Source organism: Ailuropoda melanoleuca, chromosome 7 (genome assembly GCF_002007445.2).
Source record: "Ailuropoda melanoleuca isolate Jingjing chromosome 7, ASM200744v2, whole genome shotgun sequence".
Classification (NCBI taxonomy): Eukaryota; Metazoa; Chordata; class Mammalia; order Carnivora; family Ursidae; genus Ailuropoda; species Ailuropoda melanoleuca.
The window spans coordinates 14,453,424-14,473,465 of record NC_048224.1 but is presented as its reverse complement, the minus strand read 5'-3'; the positions used below and the strand labels follow the sequence as shown (position 1 = coordinate 14,473,465).

The 20,042-nt window shown below is 39.4% G+C and overlaps 1 protein-coding gene across 1 annotated transcript in view; it reads right to left on the bottom strand.

Moving 5' to 3' along the window:
* Positions 1 to 1,570: 1,570 nt before the first annotated feature.
* The window catches only part of LOC100476200 (importin-8), a 55,757-nt gene continuing 37,285 nt past the window's right edge, over positions 1,571 to 20,042 (bottom strand). Inside the window, exons 12-16 of the mRNA XM_034665553.1 lie at positions 18,080 to 18,300; positions 16,636 to 16,841; positions 14,498 to 14,701; positions 13,827 to 13,943; positions 1,571 to 3,529 (exon numbers count right to left, since the gene is read on the bottom strand). Of these exons, the coding sequence (XP_034521444.1) occupies positions 3,432 to 3,529; positions 13,827 to 13,943; positions 14,498 to 14,701; positions 16,636 to 16,841; positions 18,080 to 18,300 (846 nt within the window). The 3' untranslated portion in view covers positions 1,571 to 3,431. The remainder of the gene's footprint in view (positions 3,530 to 13,826; positions 13,944 to 14,497; positions 14,702 to 16,635; positions 16,842 to 18,079; positions 18,301 to 20,042) is intronic.

Genomic DNA, 20,042 nt, shown 5'->3' with positions numbered 1-20,042 from the left:
TGCCCTTATGAAGAAGAGGTCCTGTGGTGCCCTGCAGTGCAGTGTCCCCTCTTGACCAGAACCTGGTGCTTCAGGGGTGTCTCCCCTGTGTGTTGTGTGCACCTACTTTATGGCTGGGCTGCTTTGCTTTCAGTCCAGGCATCAGCAATGGGGGGAGGGTTTTGCCTGCTGTGGGGAGGGTTTTGTCCCTGTGTTATTAATGGGGCAGTCTGGAACTACCCTGGGCATGAGTTGGGTCAGACCAGGCATTTGCCAAAGCTGTAGTAGCACCTAACTGCAGGGCAATCACCCTACATTGTCCCCTGAGAGATGTTCACTGGTGGGCAGGGCCTACAGTCAGACGGGATGTCTGCCCACAGCCACTGCTGTCACCACATTCAGGCTGGTATATTTTTTTTTCTTCCCCTCCTCTCAGGGCAGGAGTCATTTTGGGGTGGTGCTGGCCCCTGTTGGGTCTGCTTTCATACTACCAAGCTTGTGGCACTACTTTGGACAGACTTCTGAGTGTAGGTTGGCGGAGTGGGCGCACTTGTTAGCCAGGCTAGGTGGAAAGTGTTCATGCTCTGCGGGTTCCTGCAGGAATGCATATTATCTAGCCCAGGGACCAGGGGAGAGAAATAGTGCCTGCCAGCTCTTTTGTTCTTGGAGAAATCTCCTAAAGATCCCTGCCCCTCCAGCACACATCCTGAGATTAGTAAATATATCTTCCTGTACACCCTGGGCATTTGTTAAACTGCTGCTTCTATGCCACATCTCAGTGGGGTTCTTTGCTCTGCTCTTTAAGGCTGGGGACTCCGTTTCCTCTCGCCCTCTTGTTCTCTGAGCTGAGTCTGCTGATTTTTCAAGTTCCCAATGTTGAGCTCCATTGACTATAAAAACTTACAAAGTCCCTCTGGTTTTCAAAGGCAACTGTTATGGGGATTAGTCTTCCCATTGCAGGTCCCCCATGCCTGGGTTGCCTGGTACGGGGTCTGCTAGTCTCCTCTATCCATGCCTGAGGTGTCCCTCTTTCCCATGATCAGTTTTGAGGGGCAGTTTGGTTTCCAACTGCATCTTGCCCTTCCTACCTCTTTGAAGTGGCCTCTTCTCTACATGTGCAGTGGAGAGTCTGTTCTGCCAGTCTTTGAGTTGTTTTCTGTTATTTACACCGATGTGGGTTTTATCTAGGTGTAGTCATGCAAGTAGGTGAGCTAAGGATCTTTCTACACTGCCATCTTCCCTGGAAGTCCCCATTCCACTCAACTTAGCCTATCATCAGATTAGGAGAAGTCAATCAGAAAATGGCTCTCTTTCCAGCACCATTTTTATTTTCCTTCAAGGTTCTGATGTGGCTTTAATGACCTTTGCTTTTTTGGGGCTTCTGTCTTTCCCATTGGGACACCGTTGTTTCAGATAGGTTCCAGCCCCCAATCACTCCCCACTGTAGCTGCTCCTGGGGAGCCCTTCTTACCCTCCCAAGCCAAGAGCAACCTTGCTCCATCTTCCCCCCAAATCAGGAAAACATACTGATGGATTTTTGTCACCTGCTTTAAGTACCTCCACATTTCAGAAAACATTTCACACAAAGGGGTTCAGAATCCTGGGAATCAGTCCGTGTTTTATTTTACAGTACATTCATATAAGTTCCTGCATTTCCAAGGTAACCAGATCACATTCAGGTTAGCACTGCTGGTAACAAAATTATACAACTACCCTGGCTTCAAAAACAAGATAGGATGATACACATTAACATCTCTTTCCCTTTAATACTGCAGAAGACAATACCTCACAAAAATAAAATCACATGCCTTTTACAATCCAGTGTGAAGGCATATATTTATGTTAAAATAAACCATTTTGGACATGGGGAGAATAAGAAGAGTTTCAAAGCTTAAGATAACTAAAATGTCCCCCAGTGCCATCTTTCTCTTCTGCCAGCTGGCACATTCAACATCAATGCCTTGGGAAGAGGGACAGAGGAAAGTGAGGGATCATTTAACTCTGAAATTCATGGCTTCTTAGGCTACTTCTGTAAAAACTATTTAAATAACCTAAACTTCTAAAAAGAGTTAATATTAACAAGGGATGGTAATATAGGAAGCACCTGGAGAAAATTCCTCCAGTCACTAAGGGGAAATATAAGCTGCAGACATTTCACAAAAATGGAAAACTGTATCACATCCAGTAATACATTAGGTTTTGAAAATACACTTTCACTTTACTGTATGAAAACACTATGATCCATGTTTTAGTCTTGAATTTGTTCAGAAAGAGAGCCATAACCTCCATCTGCAATATTTCCTATAGGTATCATTACCATCTAAGAGTGCAGCTGACCAACATCCCAACCTGTGAAAAATATAACAAGCTGAACTTAGCTATAATAAAGGCTAGAATGAATTAGGTAGGGGGAAATTCAGATGTGTGAGAAATAGAAGTTAAATTCATTTGGGTCCTTATCCTAGATAAAAAATTTTGTTAGAAAATGTTTTGGACCCAGGTCCAACATAGCTGGAATGATATGTTGTTGAAAATGCAAGCCCCCATCCAGAAAGACCACATGCTTATATAGCACCCTCCTCATAAGAGTTCAATGTGCTTTAGTATAATTATCAATTCATTACATAATTAAGTATACATGATTCAGAATATACTCTTGGTCTCTTATTGTTAATTCCAGTGACTAAAGAGCTCCTGCCACTTGCTGTCAAGAAACTTTTGAGTCTGGAACTTACCAGGTTATAAATGAAATTTATACTCCTATTTGCTGACTCCAAAAGAAATACCACCTCTTTCAGGGCTCAAAAATATGATGGAAGAGAGAATAAGACACTTATTAGGAAAGCCACAAAACATCTGACGAAAAACCAGAGCCAGTGCATATTTTACAACCCCTGAAGACAGCCCCCAGCAGCAGGGTGAGCAAGGGGAGCAGTGATGTTTTTGAAACCAGAGTGACTTGTAGCTAACTGCCTAACAGTAAATTCACATAGTAAAATGCAGAATAAGTCAACATATAGCCAAGGTTTACATTATATCTAGAAATATGTTTTATGCTTTAAAAAAAATTGCAATGCACTCCAAAAAAATTTTCAGATAATTCATGTACAACAGAAGGCACTGTTATCCGCATAAATCCATTGATTCTGCAAGGCAAAAACCTGAGACGTGCAATTCAATTCAATCCTCTAAAACCACCTTGGTCATTCATCCTTTGGAGAATATGATTTGTCCTTTTCAGTCCACTGATTTTGTTTTCCTTGAATTTCATAATTACAGTAGCTGCGTGGAATATATATTTCGTGGGGGAGAAAGGTCAAAGGGGAAGAGGGAGTGGATAGAAGTGCTGCCTGAAGCCAGAGCGAACTGGCACAGCAGGAGGGGGCCGAAGAGCAGCCCACTCTTCTCCCCCTTGAGCTTCCCAGTCCCCTGATAGGCTGACGTTCCCTCTTTCAGTTGTTGCTGGGCACAGTCCCAAAGTTAAATGCGGAGAGGACTCCTTTGTTTTCAAACGTGAAGCCTCCCTGTTGTTCAATCTTCTTCTTTGCCTCTAGCATTTGCCAAGAGAAGGGGGGAGGGAAGAAGAGTATTTAAGGTGACAAAGTTGGAAATAACCTCAAATGGGCTAGATTTCTTTATACTTAGCATTGTGAAGGCATGAGACTCACAGTATTAGTTATTCTGTCCAACTGAGCGTTAGCCTTTTTTTGATTTAATTCTAGTGTAGTTAACAACATACAGTGTTATATTAGTTCGGGTGTATAACAGAGTGATTCAACACTTCCATACATTACTCAGTGCTCATCATGATAAGTGTACCCTTAGACTCTTTCACCTATTTCCCCCGTTCTCCCCCCCACCTCCTCTCTAGTAACTAACCATCTGTTTGTTCTCTATAGTTAAGAGTCAGTTTTTTGGTTTGTCTCTTTTTCCCCTTTGTTCATTTGTTTTGTTTCTTAAATTCCACATAGGAGTGAAATCATATGGTATTTGTCTTTATCTGACTGGCTTATTTTGCTTGGCATTATACTCTCTAGATCCATCCTTACTGTTGCAAATGACAGGATTTCCTTCTTATTTATAGCTGAATAATATTTCATTGTGTGTGTGTGTGTGTGTGTGTGTGTATACACACATCATCTTTGGCTATTATAAATAATGCTGCAATAACATAGGGACACATATATCTCTTCAAATTAGTGTTTTTGTATTCTTTGAGTAAATGCCCAGTAGTGCAATTACTGGGTCACATGGTAGCTCTATTGTTAACTTTCCAAGGAACCTCTATGCTGTTTTCCACAGTGGCTGCACCAATTTGCATTTCCATCAACAGTGTACAAGGGTTCCTTTTTCTCCACATCCTTACCAACACCTGTTTCTTGTGTTGTTGATTTTCACCAGTGGTTTTGCAATTCTCTGATGAGTGATGTTGAGCACATTTTCACATGTCTGCTGGCCATCTGTATGTCTATCCATGTCTTCTGCCCATTTTTTAATTGGATTGTTTTTTGGATGTTGAGTTATATAAGTTCTTTATATATTTTAGATACTAACCCCTTATTAGATTGTCATTTGCAAGTCTCTTCTTCCATTCCATAGGCTGTCTTTTAGTTTTGTTGGTTGTTTCCTTTACTGTGCAGAAGGTTTTCAATATGATATAGCCCCGCAACAGTTTATTTTGGTGTTGTTTCCCTTACCTCAGGAGACCTATCTAGAAAGATTTGTTATGGCTGATGTCATACAAATTACTGCCTATGCTCTCTTCTAGCAGTTTATGGTTCCAGATCTCACATTTATATCCTTAATCCATTTTGAGGTTATTTTTGTGTATGGTATAAGAAAGTGGTCCAGTTTTCCCAAAACCATTGTTGAAGAGACTTTTCCATTGCGTATTCTTGCCTCCTGTGTCTTATGTTAATTACCATATAATTGTGGGTTTATTTCTGGGTTCCCTATTCTGTTCCATTGATCTGTCTATTTTTGTGCCGGTACCATACTGTTTTAATTACTACAGCTTTGTAGTATACCTTGAAATCTGGAATTGCAATACCTCTAGTTTTTTGTTTTTTGTTTTTTTTTCTTTTTCAAGACTGCTTTGACTATTTGGAGTCTTTTGTGGTTCCATACAAATTTTAAGATTGTTTGTCCTAGTTCTGTGAAAAATGCTCATGATATTTTGATAGGGATTGCATTAAATCTGTAGATTGCTTTAGGTAGTATGGATATTTTAACAAGAATTCTTCCCATCTATGAGCATGGCATATCTTTCCATTTGTTGTGTCATCTTCAATTTCTTTCATTAATATTCTATACTTTTCAATGTACATGTCTTTTACCTCCTTGGTTAAGTTTATTCCTACATATTTTATTCTTTTTGGTGCAATTGTAAATGGGATTGTTTTCTTAATTTCTCTTGCTGCTACTTCATCATTAGTGTATACGAACGCAATGGTTTTCTGTACATTGATTTTATATCCTGTGACCTTACTGAATTCATTTATCAGTTCTAGCAGTTTTTTGATGGGAGTCTTTAGAGTTTTCCACAGATACAGTCTCATGTCATCTGCAAATAATGGAACTTTTACTGCCTCCTCACCAATTTGGATGCCTTTTATTCCTTTTTCTTGCATGATTGCTGTGGCTAGAACTTCCAGTACTATGTTGAATAAAAGAGTGGAAATTCTTTTCTTGTTCCTGACCTTACGGGAAAGGCTCTCAGTTTTTCACCATTGAGTATGATGTTAGCTGGGGGTTTTTCATATATAGTCTTTATTATGTTGAGCTCTGTTCCATCTGCAACAACTTTGTTGAGGGCTATTATAATGAATGGATGTTGTACTTTGTCGAATGCTTTTTCTGTATCTATTGAGATGATCGTATGGTTTTTGTCCTCTTACTGATATAAGGTATGACACTGATTGATTTATGAATACTGAACCAGTCTTGCATTCTAGGAATAAATCCCACTTGATTGTGGTAAATGATTTTTTTAACATACTGTTGCATTTAGTGTGCTAATACTTCATTGAGGATTTTTCCATTTATGTTCATCAGATATATTGGCCTTATAGCTCTTTTTTGGTGTCTTTATTTCATTTTGGTATCAGAGTAATGTTGGCCTCATAGAACAAATTTGGAAGTTTTTTTTCCTCTTCTATTTTTTGGAAAAGTTTAAGAACAGGTATTAACTCTTCTTTAAATGTTTGGTTAAAATTCACCTGTGAAGCCATTTGGTCCTGGACTGTTGTTTGTTGGGAGTCTTTTGATTACTGATTCAATTTCACTGTTGATAATTAGTCTGCTCAAATATTCTATTTCTTGCTGGTTCAGTTTTGGAAGATTGTTTCTAGGAATTTATCCATTTCTTCTAGGTTGTCCAATTTGTTGGCATATAATTTTTTGTACGATCCTTTGTATTTCTTACAATCCTTTGTATTTCTGTGGTTTTGGTTGTAATTTCTCCTCTTCCATTTATGATTTTGTTTGAGTCCCCTCTCTCTCTCTCTCTCTCTCTCTCTCTCGGAATCTGGCTAAAGGTTTATCAATTTTGTTGATCTTTCAGAACCAGCTCCTGATTTCATTGATCTGTTCTATTTTTTAGTTTCCATATCATTCATTTCTAGTCTAATCATTATTTCCTTCGTTCTGCTGTTTCGGGGATTTGTTGTTCTTCTTTTTCTTGCTCCCTCAGGTGTAAGTTAGGTTGTTTAAGATTTTTCTTGATTCTTGAGGTAGGCCTGTATTGCTGCTATAAACTTCCTTCTTAGAATGGCTTTTGTTGCTCCCAACGATCTTGGGCCATTGGGCTTTCATTTTCATTTGTCTCCATGTATCTTTTTTTATTTCTTCTTTGGGTCAACCAAGAAATCATTCATTGTTTACTAGCACGTCATTTAATCTCCATGTATTTGTGCTCTTTCCAGGTTTTTTCTTGTGGTTGATTTCTACTTTCATAGTGTTGTGCTCAGAAAAGATGCATGGTATGACTTCTTTTTGAATTTAAGACTTGCTTTGTGGCCTAACATGTGATGTATTATAGAGAATGTTCCATATGCACACTGCTGTTTTAGGATGGAATATTCCGAATATATCTGTTCGATCCATCTGATCCAATGTGTCCTTTAAGGCCATTATTTCCTTCTTGATTTTCTTTTGATCCATCCATTGACATAAGTGGGGTGTCAAAGTCCCCTATTATTGTATTCCTATTGATTACTTTCTTTGTTCATTAATAGCTGCTTTATATATTTGGGACCTCCCATGGTGGGTACATAAATATTTAAAGTTGTTATGTCATCTTGGATTGTTCCCTTTATGTAGGGTCTTCTTTATCTCTTGTAACAGTGTTTGTTTTAAGGTCTATTTTGTCCAATATAAGTACTGCTATGCTGCTTTTATTTTCACTTCGATTTTCATAATTGTTTTTCTATCCCTTCGCTTTCAGTCTCCATGTGTCTTTAGGGTGTGAAATGAGTCTCTTCTACACAGCATATATATGGGTCTTGTTTTTTTTTATCCATTCTGTCACCCTTTGTCTTTTGATTGGAGAATTTAGTCCCNTTTGTTACATATAGTGTATTTTTAATTTCAGTTATCAAGTTCTTCATCTCTGGTTCTTTTTCATGTTTTCTCTTTGTTAAAGATCTCACTGAAATCCTCCACTGTTTCCTCAAGTCCAGTATCAGGCATACTACTTATCTCTGTTTTGCTTAGGTGTTTTGCAATTGTTTTGTCCTGCTCTTTCATTTGGGACATATTCCCATCTCCTCATTTTGTCTAACTTTTTGTGTTTGTGTTAGGAAATTCAGCTACATATGTTGTCTTGAAAGTAATGGGTGGAGCATGCAGTTTTAACAAGGTGGCACTGGTCCTCTGCCAGAGATGCATCTCCGTCTCTGAGACCAGCACAATCTGCACGGCAAGCANTACTTTCATAGTGTTGTGCTCAGAAAAGATGCATGGTATGACTTCTTTTTGAATTTAAGACTTGCTTTGTGGCCTAACATGTGATGTATTATAGAGAATGTTCCATATGCACACTGCTGTTTTAGGATGGAATATTCCGAATATATCTGTTCGATCCATCTGATCCAATGTGTCCTTTAAGGCCATTATTTCCTTCTTGATTTTCTTTTGATCCATCCATTGACATAAGTGGGGTGTCAAAGTCCCCTATTATTGTATTCCTATTGATTACTTTCTTTGTTCATTAATAGCTGCTTTATATATTTGGGACCTCCCATGGTGGGTACATAAATATTTAAAGTTGTTATGTCATCTTGGATTGTTCCCTTTATGTAGGGTCTTCTTTATCTCTTGTAACAGTGTTTGTTTTAAGGTCTATTTTGTCCAATATAAGTACTGCTATGCTGCTTTTATTTTCACTTCGATTTTCATAATTGTTTTTCTATCCCTTCGCTTTCAGTCTCCATGTGTCTTTAGGGTGTGAAATGAGTCTCTTCTACACAGCATATATATGGGTCTTGTTTTTTTTATCCATTCTGTCACCCTTTGTCTTTTGATTGGAGAATTTAGTCCATTTGCAGTCATAGTAGTTATTTATAGCTATGTATTTACTGGCATTTTGTTACTTGGTTTTTGGTTGTTTTTGAAGTTCTTCTCTATTCCTTTCTTCCCCTGCTGTCCTCTCCCCATAAGTTGGCTTTCTTTAGTGATATACTTGGATTTCTTTGTCTTTATTTTTTGTATGTCTATTACTAATTTTTTGTTTGTGGTTACCATTAGGTTTGTATACAACATCTACTTCATATAGCAATCTTTACTGTTGATGGTCACCTAAGTTTGAACCTATTCTTGACAACTGTCCCTCTCCCCACCCCTATATTTTAGGTACATGGTTTCACACTTCATATCCTTTTATTTTGTGAGTCCCTTGACTGGTTTTTACAGATATACTTATTTTCACTTCTTTTGTGCTTCCTACTTTACTTATTCATGGTTTTTGTTTTCCACTAACATTTCTTGTAGTGCTGGTTTAGTGGTCCTGAATTCTTTTAACTTTTGTTTGTCTGGAAAATGCTTTATCTCCTTCTATTCTGAATAATAGCCTTACCAGATAGAGTATTTTTGGTTGTAGATATTTTCCTTCAGGCATTTTGAATATATCTTACCACTCCCATCTGGCCTGCAAAGTTTCTGCTGAAAAAATCCACTGCTAGGCTTGTACATAACTTTCTTTTCTCTTGCTGCTTTTCTTTTCCCTATCACCACTTTTTGCCATTTTAATTATTATGTGTCTTGGAATGGACCTCCTTTGGCTGATTTTGTTTGGGAATGTCTGTATCTCCTGGATATGCATTTCTATTTCCTTCTCCAGATTAAGGAAATTTTCAGCTATTATTTCTTCAAATAAATTTTCTGCCCCCTTTTCTTTCTCCTTCTCCTGGGATCCTTCTAATGCAAATGTTATTATGCCTGATGGGGTCACTGAGTTCCCTAAGTCTATTTTCATGTTGCATAATTTGTTTTCCCTCATCTGCTCAGCTTGATTACTTTCCATTACTCTGTCCTTCAGGTTGCCAATCCATTCTGCTTCCCCTAGTCCACTATTTGTTACATATAGTGTATTTTTAATTTCAGTTATCAAGTTCTTCATCTCTGGTTCTTTTTCATGTTTTCTCTTTGTTAAAGATCTCACTGAAATCCTCCACTGTTTCCTCAAGTCCAGTATCAGGCATACTACTTATCTCTGTTTTGCTTAGGTGTTTTGCTATTGTTTTGTCCTGCTCTTTCATTTGGGACATATTCCCATCTCCTCATTTTGTCTAACTTTTTGTGTTTGTGTTAGGAAATTCAGCTACATATGTTGTCTTGAAAGTAATGGGTGGAGCATGCAGTTTTAACAAGGTGGCACTGGTCCTCTGCCAGAGATGCATCTCCGTCTCTGAGACCAGCACAATCTGCACGGCAAGCACAGGCAGGGTGCGCAGTTTTAACAAGACTGGCCGCCACTGCTGGGACTGAGGCCCCACAATGTGCACAGCGGAGAAAGACAGTGTTGGCAAGGTTTGCACCGGTCTTCTAGAGAAGGGCTCCCACAGCACCAGGCCTGAGCAGGCCCGGCTGAAAAGGGTGGTACATAGTGTGAGCAAGCTAGGTAGTGAATGCCAGCTCTAGGCCGGCTCCTGCAGGTATCTGAGTGTTTAGGCTGGGGGTGGGGGTGAGAAAGGGAGATGACACCCACCAGCAACTTTGTTCCTGGTGCAGTCTTCCAGTAGTCACATTCTGAGATTAGTAAATAAGTCTCCCTCCTGTATGCCCCAGGCATTTTTCAAAGTGCTGCCTCTATGCTGTATCTCTGTAGGCTGCTTGTTGTGCTGTGAGGGTGGAAACTCAGTTTTCTATAGCCCTCAAGGCTCTCCTGGAACTGAACCTGCTTTTTAAAGTGCCCGCTGTAAGTCACACTGGTTGTAAGAACTCATGAAATTCAGCCCCTCTGGTTTTCAAAGACAAATGTTATGGGGATTCACCTTTCCATGCAGGATCACAGTATGATAGTCTGTTTCTCTCCCTTCTCCACGCTTGCAGGTCCCTCCCGCCAGTGGACAGACCTGTGGACCGTTTTGCTCCCCACTGCATCTTTGCCCTTCCTATTCTCTTTGATGTGGACTCTTCTCTACATTTCATTGTGGAGTTTGTTCTGNTTGTTTTTCTATCCCTTCGCTTTCAGTCTCCATGTGTCTTTAGGGTGTGAAATGAGTCTCTTCTACACAGCATATATATGGGTCTTGTTTTTTTTATCCATTCTGTCACCCTTTGTCTTTTGATTGGAGAATTTAGTCCATTTGCAGTCATAGTAGTTATTTATAGCTATGTATTTACTGGCATTTTGTTACTTGGTTTTTGGTTGTTTTTGAAGTTCTTCTCTATTCCTTTCTTCCCCTGCTGTCCTCTCCCCATAAGTTGGCTTTCTTTAGTGATATACTTGGATTTCTTTGTCTATTTTTTGTATGTCTATTACTAATTTTTTGTTTGTGGTTACCATTAGGTTTGTATACAACATCTACTTCATATAGCAATCTTTACTGTTGATGGTCACCTAAGTTTGAACCTATTCTTGACAACTGTCCCTCTCCCCACCCCTATATTTTAGGTACATGGTTTCACACTTCATATCCTTTTATTTTGTGAGTCCCTTGACTGGTTTTTACAGATATACTTATTTTCACTTCTTTTGTGCTTCCTACTTTACTTATTCATGGTTTTTGTTTTCCACTAACATTTCTTGTAGTGCTGGTTTAGTGGTCCTGAATTCTTTTAACTTTTGTTTGTCTGGAAAATGCTTTATCTCCTTCTATTCTGAATAATAGCCTTACCAGATAGAGTATTTTTGGTTGTAGATATTTTCCTTCAGGCATTTTGAATATATCTTACCACTCCCATCTGGCCTGCAAAGTTCCTGCTGAAAAAATCTACTGCTAGGCTTGTACATAACTTTCTTTTCTCTTGCTGCTTTTCTTTTCCCTATCACCACTTTTTGCCATTTTAATTATTATGTGTCTTGGAATGGACCTCCTTTGGCTGATTTTGTTTGGGAATGTCTGTATCTCCTGGATACGCATTTCTATTTCCTTCTCCAGATTAAGGAAATTTTCAGCTATTATTTCTTCAAATAAATTTTCTGCCCCCTTTTCTTTCTCCTTCTCCTGGGATCCTTCTAATGCAAATGTTATTATGCCTGATGGGGTCACTGAGTTCCCTAAGTCTATTTTCATGTTGCATAATTTGTTTTCCCTCATCTGCTCAGCTTGATTACTTTCCATTACTCTGTCCTTCAGGTTGCCAATCCATTCTGCTTCCCCTAGTCCACTATTTGTTACATATAGTGTATTTTTAATTTCAGTTATCAAGTTCTTCATCTCTGGTTCTTTTTCATGTTTTCTCTTTGTTAAAGATCTCACTGAAATCCTCCACTGTTTCCTCAAGTCCAGTATCAGGCATACTACTTATCTCTGTTTTGCTTAGGTGTTTTGCTATTGTTTTGTCCTGCTCTTTCATTTGGGACATATTCCCGTCTCCTCATTTTGTCTAACTTTTTGTGTTTGTGTTAGGAAATTCAGCTACATATGTTGTCTTGAAAGTAATGGGTGGAGCATGCAGTTTTAACAAGGTGGCGCTGGTCCTCTGCCAGAGATGCGTCTCCGTCTCTGAGACCAGCACAATCTGCACGGCAAGCACAGGCAGGGTGCGCAGTTTTAACAAGACTGGCCGCCACTGCTGGGACTGAGACCCCACAATGTGCACAGAGGAGAAAGACAGTGTTGGCAAGGTTTGCACCGGTCTTCTAGAGAAGGGCACCCACAGCACCAGGCCTGAGCAAGCCCAGCTGAAAAGGGTGGTGCATAGTGTGAGCAAGCTAGGTAGTGAATGCCAGCTCTAGGCCGGCTCCTGCAGGTATCTGAGTGTTTAGGCTGGGGGTGGGGGTGAGAAAGGGAGATGGCACCCACCAGCAACTTTGTTCCTGGTGCAGTCTTCCAGTAGTCACATTCTGAGATTAGTAAATAAGTCTCCCTCCTGTATGCCCCAGGCATTTTTCAAAGTGCTGCCTCTATGCTGTATCTCTGTAGGCTGCTTGTTGTGCTATGAGGGTGGAAACTCAGTTTTCTATAGCCCTCAAGGCTCTCCTGGAACTGAACCTGCTTTTTAAAGTGCCCGCTGTAAGTCACACTGGTTGTAAGAACTCATGAAATTCAGCCCCTCTGGTTTTCAAAGACAAATGTTATGGGGATTCACCTTTCCATGCAGGATCACAGTATGATAGTCTGTTTCTCTCCCTTCTCCACGCTTGCAGGTCCCTCCCGCCAGTGGACAGACCTGTGGACCGTTTTGCTCCCCACTGCATCTTTGCCCTTCCTATTCTCTTTGATGTGGACTCTTCTCTACATTTCATTGTGGAGTTTGTTCTGCCAGTCTCTGAGTCATTCTCTGGGTTATTTACCCTGATGCAAGTGTTATCTGTGAGATGATGTGAGCTTAGGGTCCTCCTCCTCTGCCATCTGAGTCCCTGAGCATTAACCTTTAACAGGGCTATGTGAGTAAGTAGATATATTTGCTATCACAGAAAACTGCTAAAAAACTACCTCCCTTATCTCAACTTCCAGTAAAAATAAGCAAAATGAAAACAAGTCTCAAAGTGTGTTTGTTTTCATAGTTCCATAGTCTACCGCTGGAAGTGTGCCCAAAATTCTATCAGGGGGACTGACATAGACTGTGCAGGGTGAAAACTGAAGTCCATGCGAAGCACTTAGGCTCTAAACCCCAGATGCCTGTTCCATGAGGTTTTCCGCTACAATATTTTTGTAATTACAAAATCTTTTCCATTGGTTTTCTAGGAGTGACCATAGTAATGTCTGCATAAAATAATTTCTCCGGGTCAAAAAAACTGAAAATCAACAAGAATCACCAACACATAAAGCCCAGCAAAAAGAAATGAAGAGTGTTTCATTTCCAGGAAGACAAGCTCCTTGCAAGAACTCATGAAGTGCCTTTAGTCTATCTGGGGGTAAGATGGGTGACCCAACTGATTAACTCTCCCTCAGCAAGACTCACCGCCCCCCTTTATGTCTTAACTTGGGCTCTAAGATCCAGGGCAAGTGCGTGAGTCACAACACCACTAAAAGACACGCAGTAATGCACAGCATTGTGCAAAGCTAAGGTATCACAAGGGATTAAAAAAATTTTTTTAAATCATACAATAATTCGTTATTATCTTGAAAGGTTGGCCTCTAACAATTTTTAAAAGTCTTTAAGCGCCCCAGCACTCATTACTAAGGCTGACTACTGGCACGCTACTGCACGCGCTCCAGGCTGGAAAGCGGGCGGCTGACCTGCGACTGTCCTCCGGTGCTCGGCCAGGGTATACACCTCCTGCAGCGCTCTCCTCTGGTCCTCGCTGAGCGGGGCCGTGAGCCGCTGGTACCAGGCAGCGTCCCGGGTCTGCACCGCTATTGCGTGGGGGGAGGGGGGGGCGGGTAGAAAAAGATAAGAGTCTGGTGACAAGGATAATAAGAGTATGATGATGAAATGACTGCAGACAGGAAGAGACAGAGTGCAAAACCCTAACCAACACCAGGTGGGGAAACTTACTCCAGCAGAGGATTATTTCCGACTACCCACGCCGTGCGCAACCACTCGGGATGATCAGAGGGCGGCTAAGACGGTGCAAATCTCTGCCTTGCCCGGTTCTCTTCCTCCTGAGGTTTTACTAACCCTGCTCCCTAAAGTCCAGATCTTGGCCAACACCCCTGCTCCGATGCTGCCATCCTCCCCCAGATTCTCACAGCAGCTGCAACATCACTCCCACCCCAAGAACTCCAATGGCTGCTTCAGGAAAAACCATCCCCTGAGCCTCCCAGGTTTTTCCATGTGGACAGCTCACCACAAACTCAACACAACTAACACCAAATTTAACATCTAAACCAATTTGGGGCAGATCCCAAAACAACTTAAGACAAGACTTCAGAGAAAACATCTGCAGATTTAGGGAGTAATGACATACTTAGCAGAGCTTGTGTAAAAAATTGATATTCATCCACACTGTTGTCAAGGTCAAGTGGAGTGCTGAAGCCCTCCAGGGCAGTTTCTTCCAATACTTCTTCGTCCCAGTCCTCCTCCTCCTCTTCCTCCTCTTCACCTCTTCCGTTATTTGACTGCATGGCTTGAGCGGTTACGTTTGTCTCCTCTTCATCACTTGAAATCTCCTCTGTGAATTCATTAATTATTTCAGAGGCATGAAAACACAAAAGGACAAAACATTCTGGAAATGGAAAAACTACCACCTATTTTTACATGAAATTCTAAAAATAAACCTTTATCATAGTTTGCTAAATTGAAAATGACTTTATCCTCCTCACTAAAAACAATTTCCAAGTAACCCTAAATCTAAAGTCTGCTGGACATCGCTACTGTTTTGCTATGGCTGCCTCATACTCTTTAATGCAAAAATGCTATTTTATCACAGAGTCCCAGACAACTGTACAGCCAGTGCACATGTTTTAAATAACAATGACCTCGCACTGAGAATCTGGTCTCTTAACAGTTACCTAAGTTGATTATGAACTGCTCAGAAGCGTTCAAATGAGGAGATCATTTCTGCTAATAGAAACAGAAAAATATAGCAATAAAGAAAAATTAGCTACATGTGGGTTGAAAAGTTGAGAGCTGAATTGTATATCATCATGGATTCTGTTTTCAGTGCTGATCTGTTTTAAGAGGTTAGCCCAGTACTGTAAATAACCACAAGATAGTAAATGCAGAAAAAAATCAACCTAAGAGGGAAAAACCTAGAGTAAACCCAAACTAGGAAATATTATTCCAAAAATAGTTCTATAAAACATACCACACTGAAGCAGCTGAATGAAACTACAAAGCAGTTTTAGGGGTAAGGCAAGAAACCACAGTTTTGATCACATACATACATATATATATATGACAAAGGTATAATTACAAAGACAGCAAAAAATACCTTCCTAATTAATCATTGTGGAAATTCAACAGGAAAATCTGGGCAAGTACTAGAAAATTTTTTCTCAAGTCATATTAGTTATAAACCAACAGTTTACAAAGCAAAAAATTAGAGAACACTATAACATTCTGAAAAGAATTCTGTAATTGTTGGCCTATACTTAGCAAAAAAAACCAAAACCCTCCTAATAATCATTACTGCAAACGTTCTACATGGTATTCAGAAAAACAAATTAAGAGCGACTCTGCTCCAGGCTGGGGAGGAAGCCTGCTCAGGACTTTCCCTCTGCCTCTGCCCCTCCCCTCAGCACGCACACAAGCACGCTCTCTCATAAATTTTATTTTGAGAGAGGGAAAGAAAGAAAACCAAATTAGATCAGATGATGTGCTCTGTGTTAGGGGTTAGGGAAGGGTATCATTCCTTGTACATGAACAAACCAGGATGATGCCAGTTAAATGTAAAATGTTTTAAATCTACACTTGCTGAAATCATAGAATTTAGCATCAAAAATAGAGATATAGCTTTTCCATGATAAGTTCTGATTTTTCTCACTTAAAGAAATGTCTGTTTTTAACCAGAAGAGGAAGAACTCCATTTGGAGTTGGATAATGTTACTTCCTGGGCCCAAGTAAGTAGTTTTTTGCAGTATCCTTGACTCTAACAATCTTATTCTGACTTTCATTAAGCAAATAACCTTCCTTTGTGTACTTTATTCTAAATTTATTAATACATTAACTGTATCTCCCAAATACAGTTTCTGATTAGGAGCCATTAAAAAAAATATCAGGCACTCTCTCTTAATCTGCTATAGTGACACTTTTCTTAACTAATGGCTCATTTAATTCATGCTGCTGATTCCACTGACACTGTTGGCACAAACAAGAAAATGAAATAACTGGTTGCTAACTTATTATCAAAACCATGTGATTCTGTTATAAATGTATTTGTATTTCCCAGGGTGTAACAACATTAAGTTCAATAATTATTTAAATGTCAAAAAATAAACAAATCTAAATTTAATCACATGATATGTAACAGAATATTTGTTAAATGTGCAATAAGCCAAAGAATGTAACTCTGTTTAATGACTCCAAATAGACTAAAATTTTTTTTAAAAATGCATGCTCAAATCAAAATCAATTCTTGCACTCATTGCAATTAGAAGACTTTACCGTTTTCTTCCATATCTGCCTTCTCTGCTTTTGAGCGATCTTCACGGTTTACCAGTTGTCTGGTAGCACAGACCTGCTTCAGGCCAAGGAAAAGGAAGAGAATTGAGGGCACGATCTGTCCCACTACAGCATCAACCGCAGGAGGTCGATTTTGCAGTTCCAAAAGGATACTCAGTCCTATTATACACATTTTCCGGTCATGATGCCTACAAATTACAAAGAAAAAAAAAATGTGTTCATGCGAAGTGAAGACAGTTGAAGAAAATACAAGAAAAAAATAGCCAAGGTATATTTTAGGGTTTATTCAATAGAATTATACAGAAGTATTCCCCATTTTGTGCCATATGAAATCCTACATAAAATTGGTTTTGTAAACCAATTATTATCATCAAAGAGCTAAAGAAGTCTGCAATGTGGTGAATCTTGCTATAATATCAATTTATGATTGATATGAATGCTATATCTAGGCCTTGTCCTTGGCATAACAAGTTCTATTAAAGCAAAAATACATGAAATTCCTAACCAATGGGAAAAAGGAAAAATTCAGACTCTGTCTTCTGCATTAGATTGGACTACGAGGTTCCCTAGCACATACCCTGTACACTAACTCCAGGTGTCAAAAGCTATTCAGAAACTCAGCATATAATAAGCTGAGCCTGACAACTCTAACTAAATCCATTAAATGTTCTCTGCTTTAACAAAGGATAAGGAAAATTTGATTCTGAAGGAAAAAAGTTTGACCAATATATATTATATACATTTTTCTGTTTCTTCTAAGTTGTTTAAATATATTAAGAATGGAAAGACTACTATATTTGGTCTAACACTCCCAGTAAGCCATCGTCAGAGCTGAAATTCTAGCATAACACAGTCAGGAATAGGTGTTCAGTCACTGGAGGAGGCCATGTACCTACTACTTGGCATCTCACTTTTCCTAAGTTCAGAAACTAGAAGAGTGCTTCATGTAAAGACAAACTCTTCCACCAGGGCATTGCCTAGGCTACAATGAACAATCCTTCTTTCTGATCTCATATTTGAGAACACGCTCCCCTGAGAGCTGCAGGGTTCAATATCCTGGGACAATAAGTCTTTACCAAACTGGCATTCTCCTTAGAAACCTGACCCCATTTAGAATGTTTTTGCCTATAGACACTTAAGGGTCATGGAACCGGATGGGCACTTAATTCTTGTTGCCTGGAGATATAATGACAGCACCTAAGTCAAAAACAAGTAGGGACAGGCTATACCTAATTTTCAGAGACTGCATTCTTTCCACTAGATTATACTACGAAACACATTAATTCTCTAAAAATTAAATATTATGTTAGCAATATAATAAATATAATTCTTAAAAATGAAGATTATTTTTGTATGCTATTTATATACTTTGAAAAGTCAACTTCCCAGAAACAGAAATGTAGAGTAAAATCCAAAAGACCCATACCCAAGAAAACAATCTGTATCATTCATCCACTGATTTATAAACTGTACAGTTATAGGTCCAGGGTTGTGAGGCAACTGAATTTGTTCTAAAGTATGGAGCAGCAAATCAGGGTTGTAGTACAAGGCAGCAATTGCAACCTGAAGACACATGGTACGGAGCTCACTAGTTTTGACTCCTCGGGTTAATCTCTCCAAAACAAGCTGAACAAAGAGTGGAATGCACTAGAGGAAAAAATGAAAAGGAGAGTCAACCATACACATAGAAACCAGATACAGTGTCATCAGTAAATAAGATACACTTAATGATAATTAAACCTTTGCTTATTTAGAGTTATTCGCCAAGTTCACATTCTCATAAAACCCAGAGATTAAATGGCCAAAAAGAGGTCCGAGAGCAGCAGTGTGAGGAAGTCTCCTTCCTCTCTGAGTGCAGATTACAGTTAGTTGAAAATTGTTCCACAAGAGTCCACACACAAATGATGGCAATAATCCGAATGCAGACTCAGCCATTTCCACATTTAAGGTAAAATGACTAAGCTGGAATTTTTCTTTGTTAAATCAAATTGAATGGGACTGAAAATAATCATGATATGACCAGAATTTCTCCTGAGAAAGAAAATTCCTAAGTCAGTCACAGGATGTAATGTAGAGCACGGTGACCACAGTTACAAAAGCTGTATTGCATACCTGGCAGTTGCTAAGTAGATACTAAAAGGTCTTATCACAAGTAAAAAAAAATTGTAACTATGTATGGTGTATGGTAACTAGATTTACTGTGATCATTTCACAACATATATATATATATCAAATCATTGTTATACACCTGAAACTAACAAGCTACTCGTCAATAACTCAAAAACAAAATTCCTGTTAGTACAAGACTGAAGAAAAAATGGTGAACTTCACACATGAAAATGAAGGCACCTGACTCCAATTCTACACTACTGATGAACTACTTTCATTAGAAGTATTTCCTATTTTCACCAAAAGGGATGGGCTGAAATGATCTGTGTAAAATAAAATTCTGAGGTCTTAATACAAGCTCATTTTAAAAATCAAGGCTTCAGGGGAGGATTAGAGGACTAGGAAGAGCACAGAGGAGCTTGAGGGAGTGAAGACACTCTGTATGTTACTGGAATGATAGATACATGCCATGATACAACTGTCCAAACTCATAAAATGTACAACACCAAGAGTGACCCCTAGAGTAAACTGTGGGCTCTGGGTGAAATGATACATTGTCGCTGTAGGCACATCAGCTGTAACCACTGTACCACCCTAGTGCATATACTGATAAGAGAGGACACTGTGCATGTGTGGGGCAGGGGTATATGGGGAATCTCTGTCTGCTCAATTCTGTGAACCTGTAACTGCTCTAAAAAACAGTCTGTTAAAAAATAAAGTTTTACTGGGTGTTTACCCCAAAGATACAGACGTAGTAAAGAGAAGGGCCATATGCACCCCAATGTTCATAGCTGCATTGTCCCACAATAGCCAAATCATGGAAGGAGCCGAGATGCCCTTCAACAGATGACTGGATTAAGAAGCTGTGGTCCATATATACAATGGAATATTACTCAGCTATCAGAAAGAACGAATTCTCAACATTTGCTGCAACATGGACGGCACTGGAGGAGATAATGCTAAGTGAAATAAGTCAAGCAGAGAAAGACAATTATCATATGATTTCTCTCATCTATGGAACATAAGAACTAGGATGATCGGTAGGGGAAGAAAGGGATAAAGAAAAGGGGGGTAATCAGAAGGGGGAATGAAACATGAGAGACTATGGACTATGAGAAACAAACTGAAGACTTCAGAGGGGAGGGGGTGGGGGAATGGGATAGACTGGTGATGGGTAGTAAGGAGGGCACGTATTGCATGGTGCACTGGGTGTTATACGCAACTAATGAAGCATCAAACTTTACATCGGAATCTGGGGATGTACTGTATGGTGATTAACA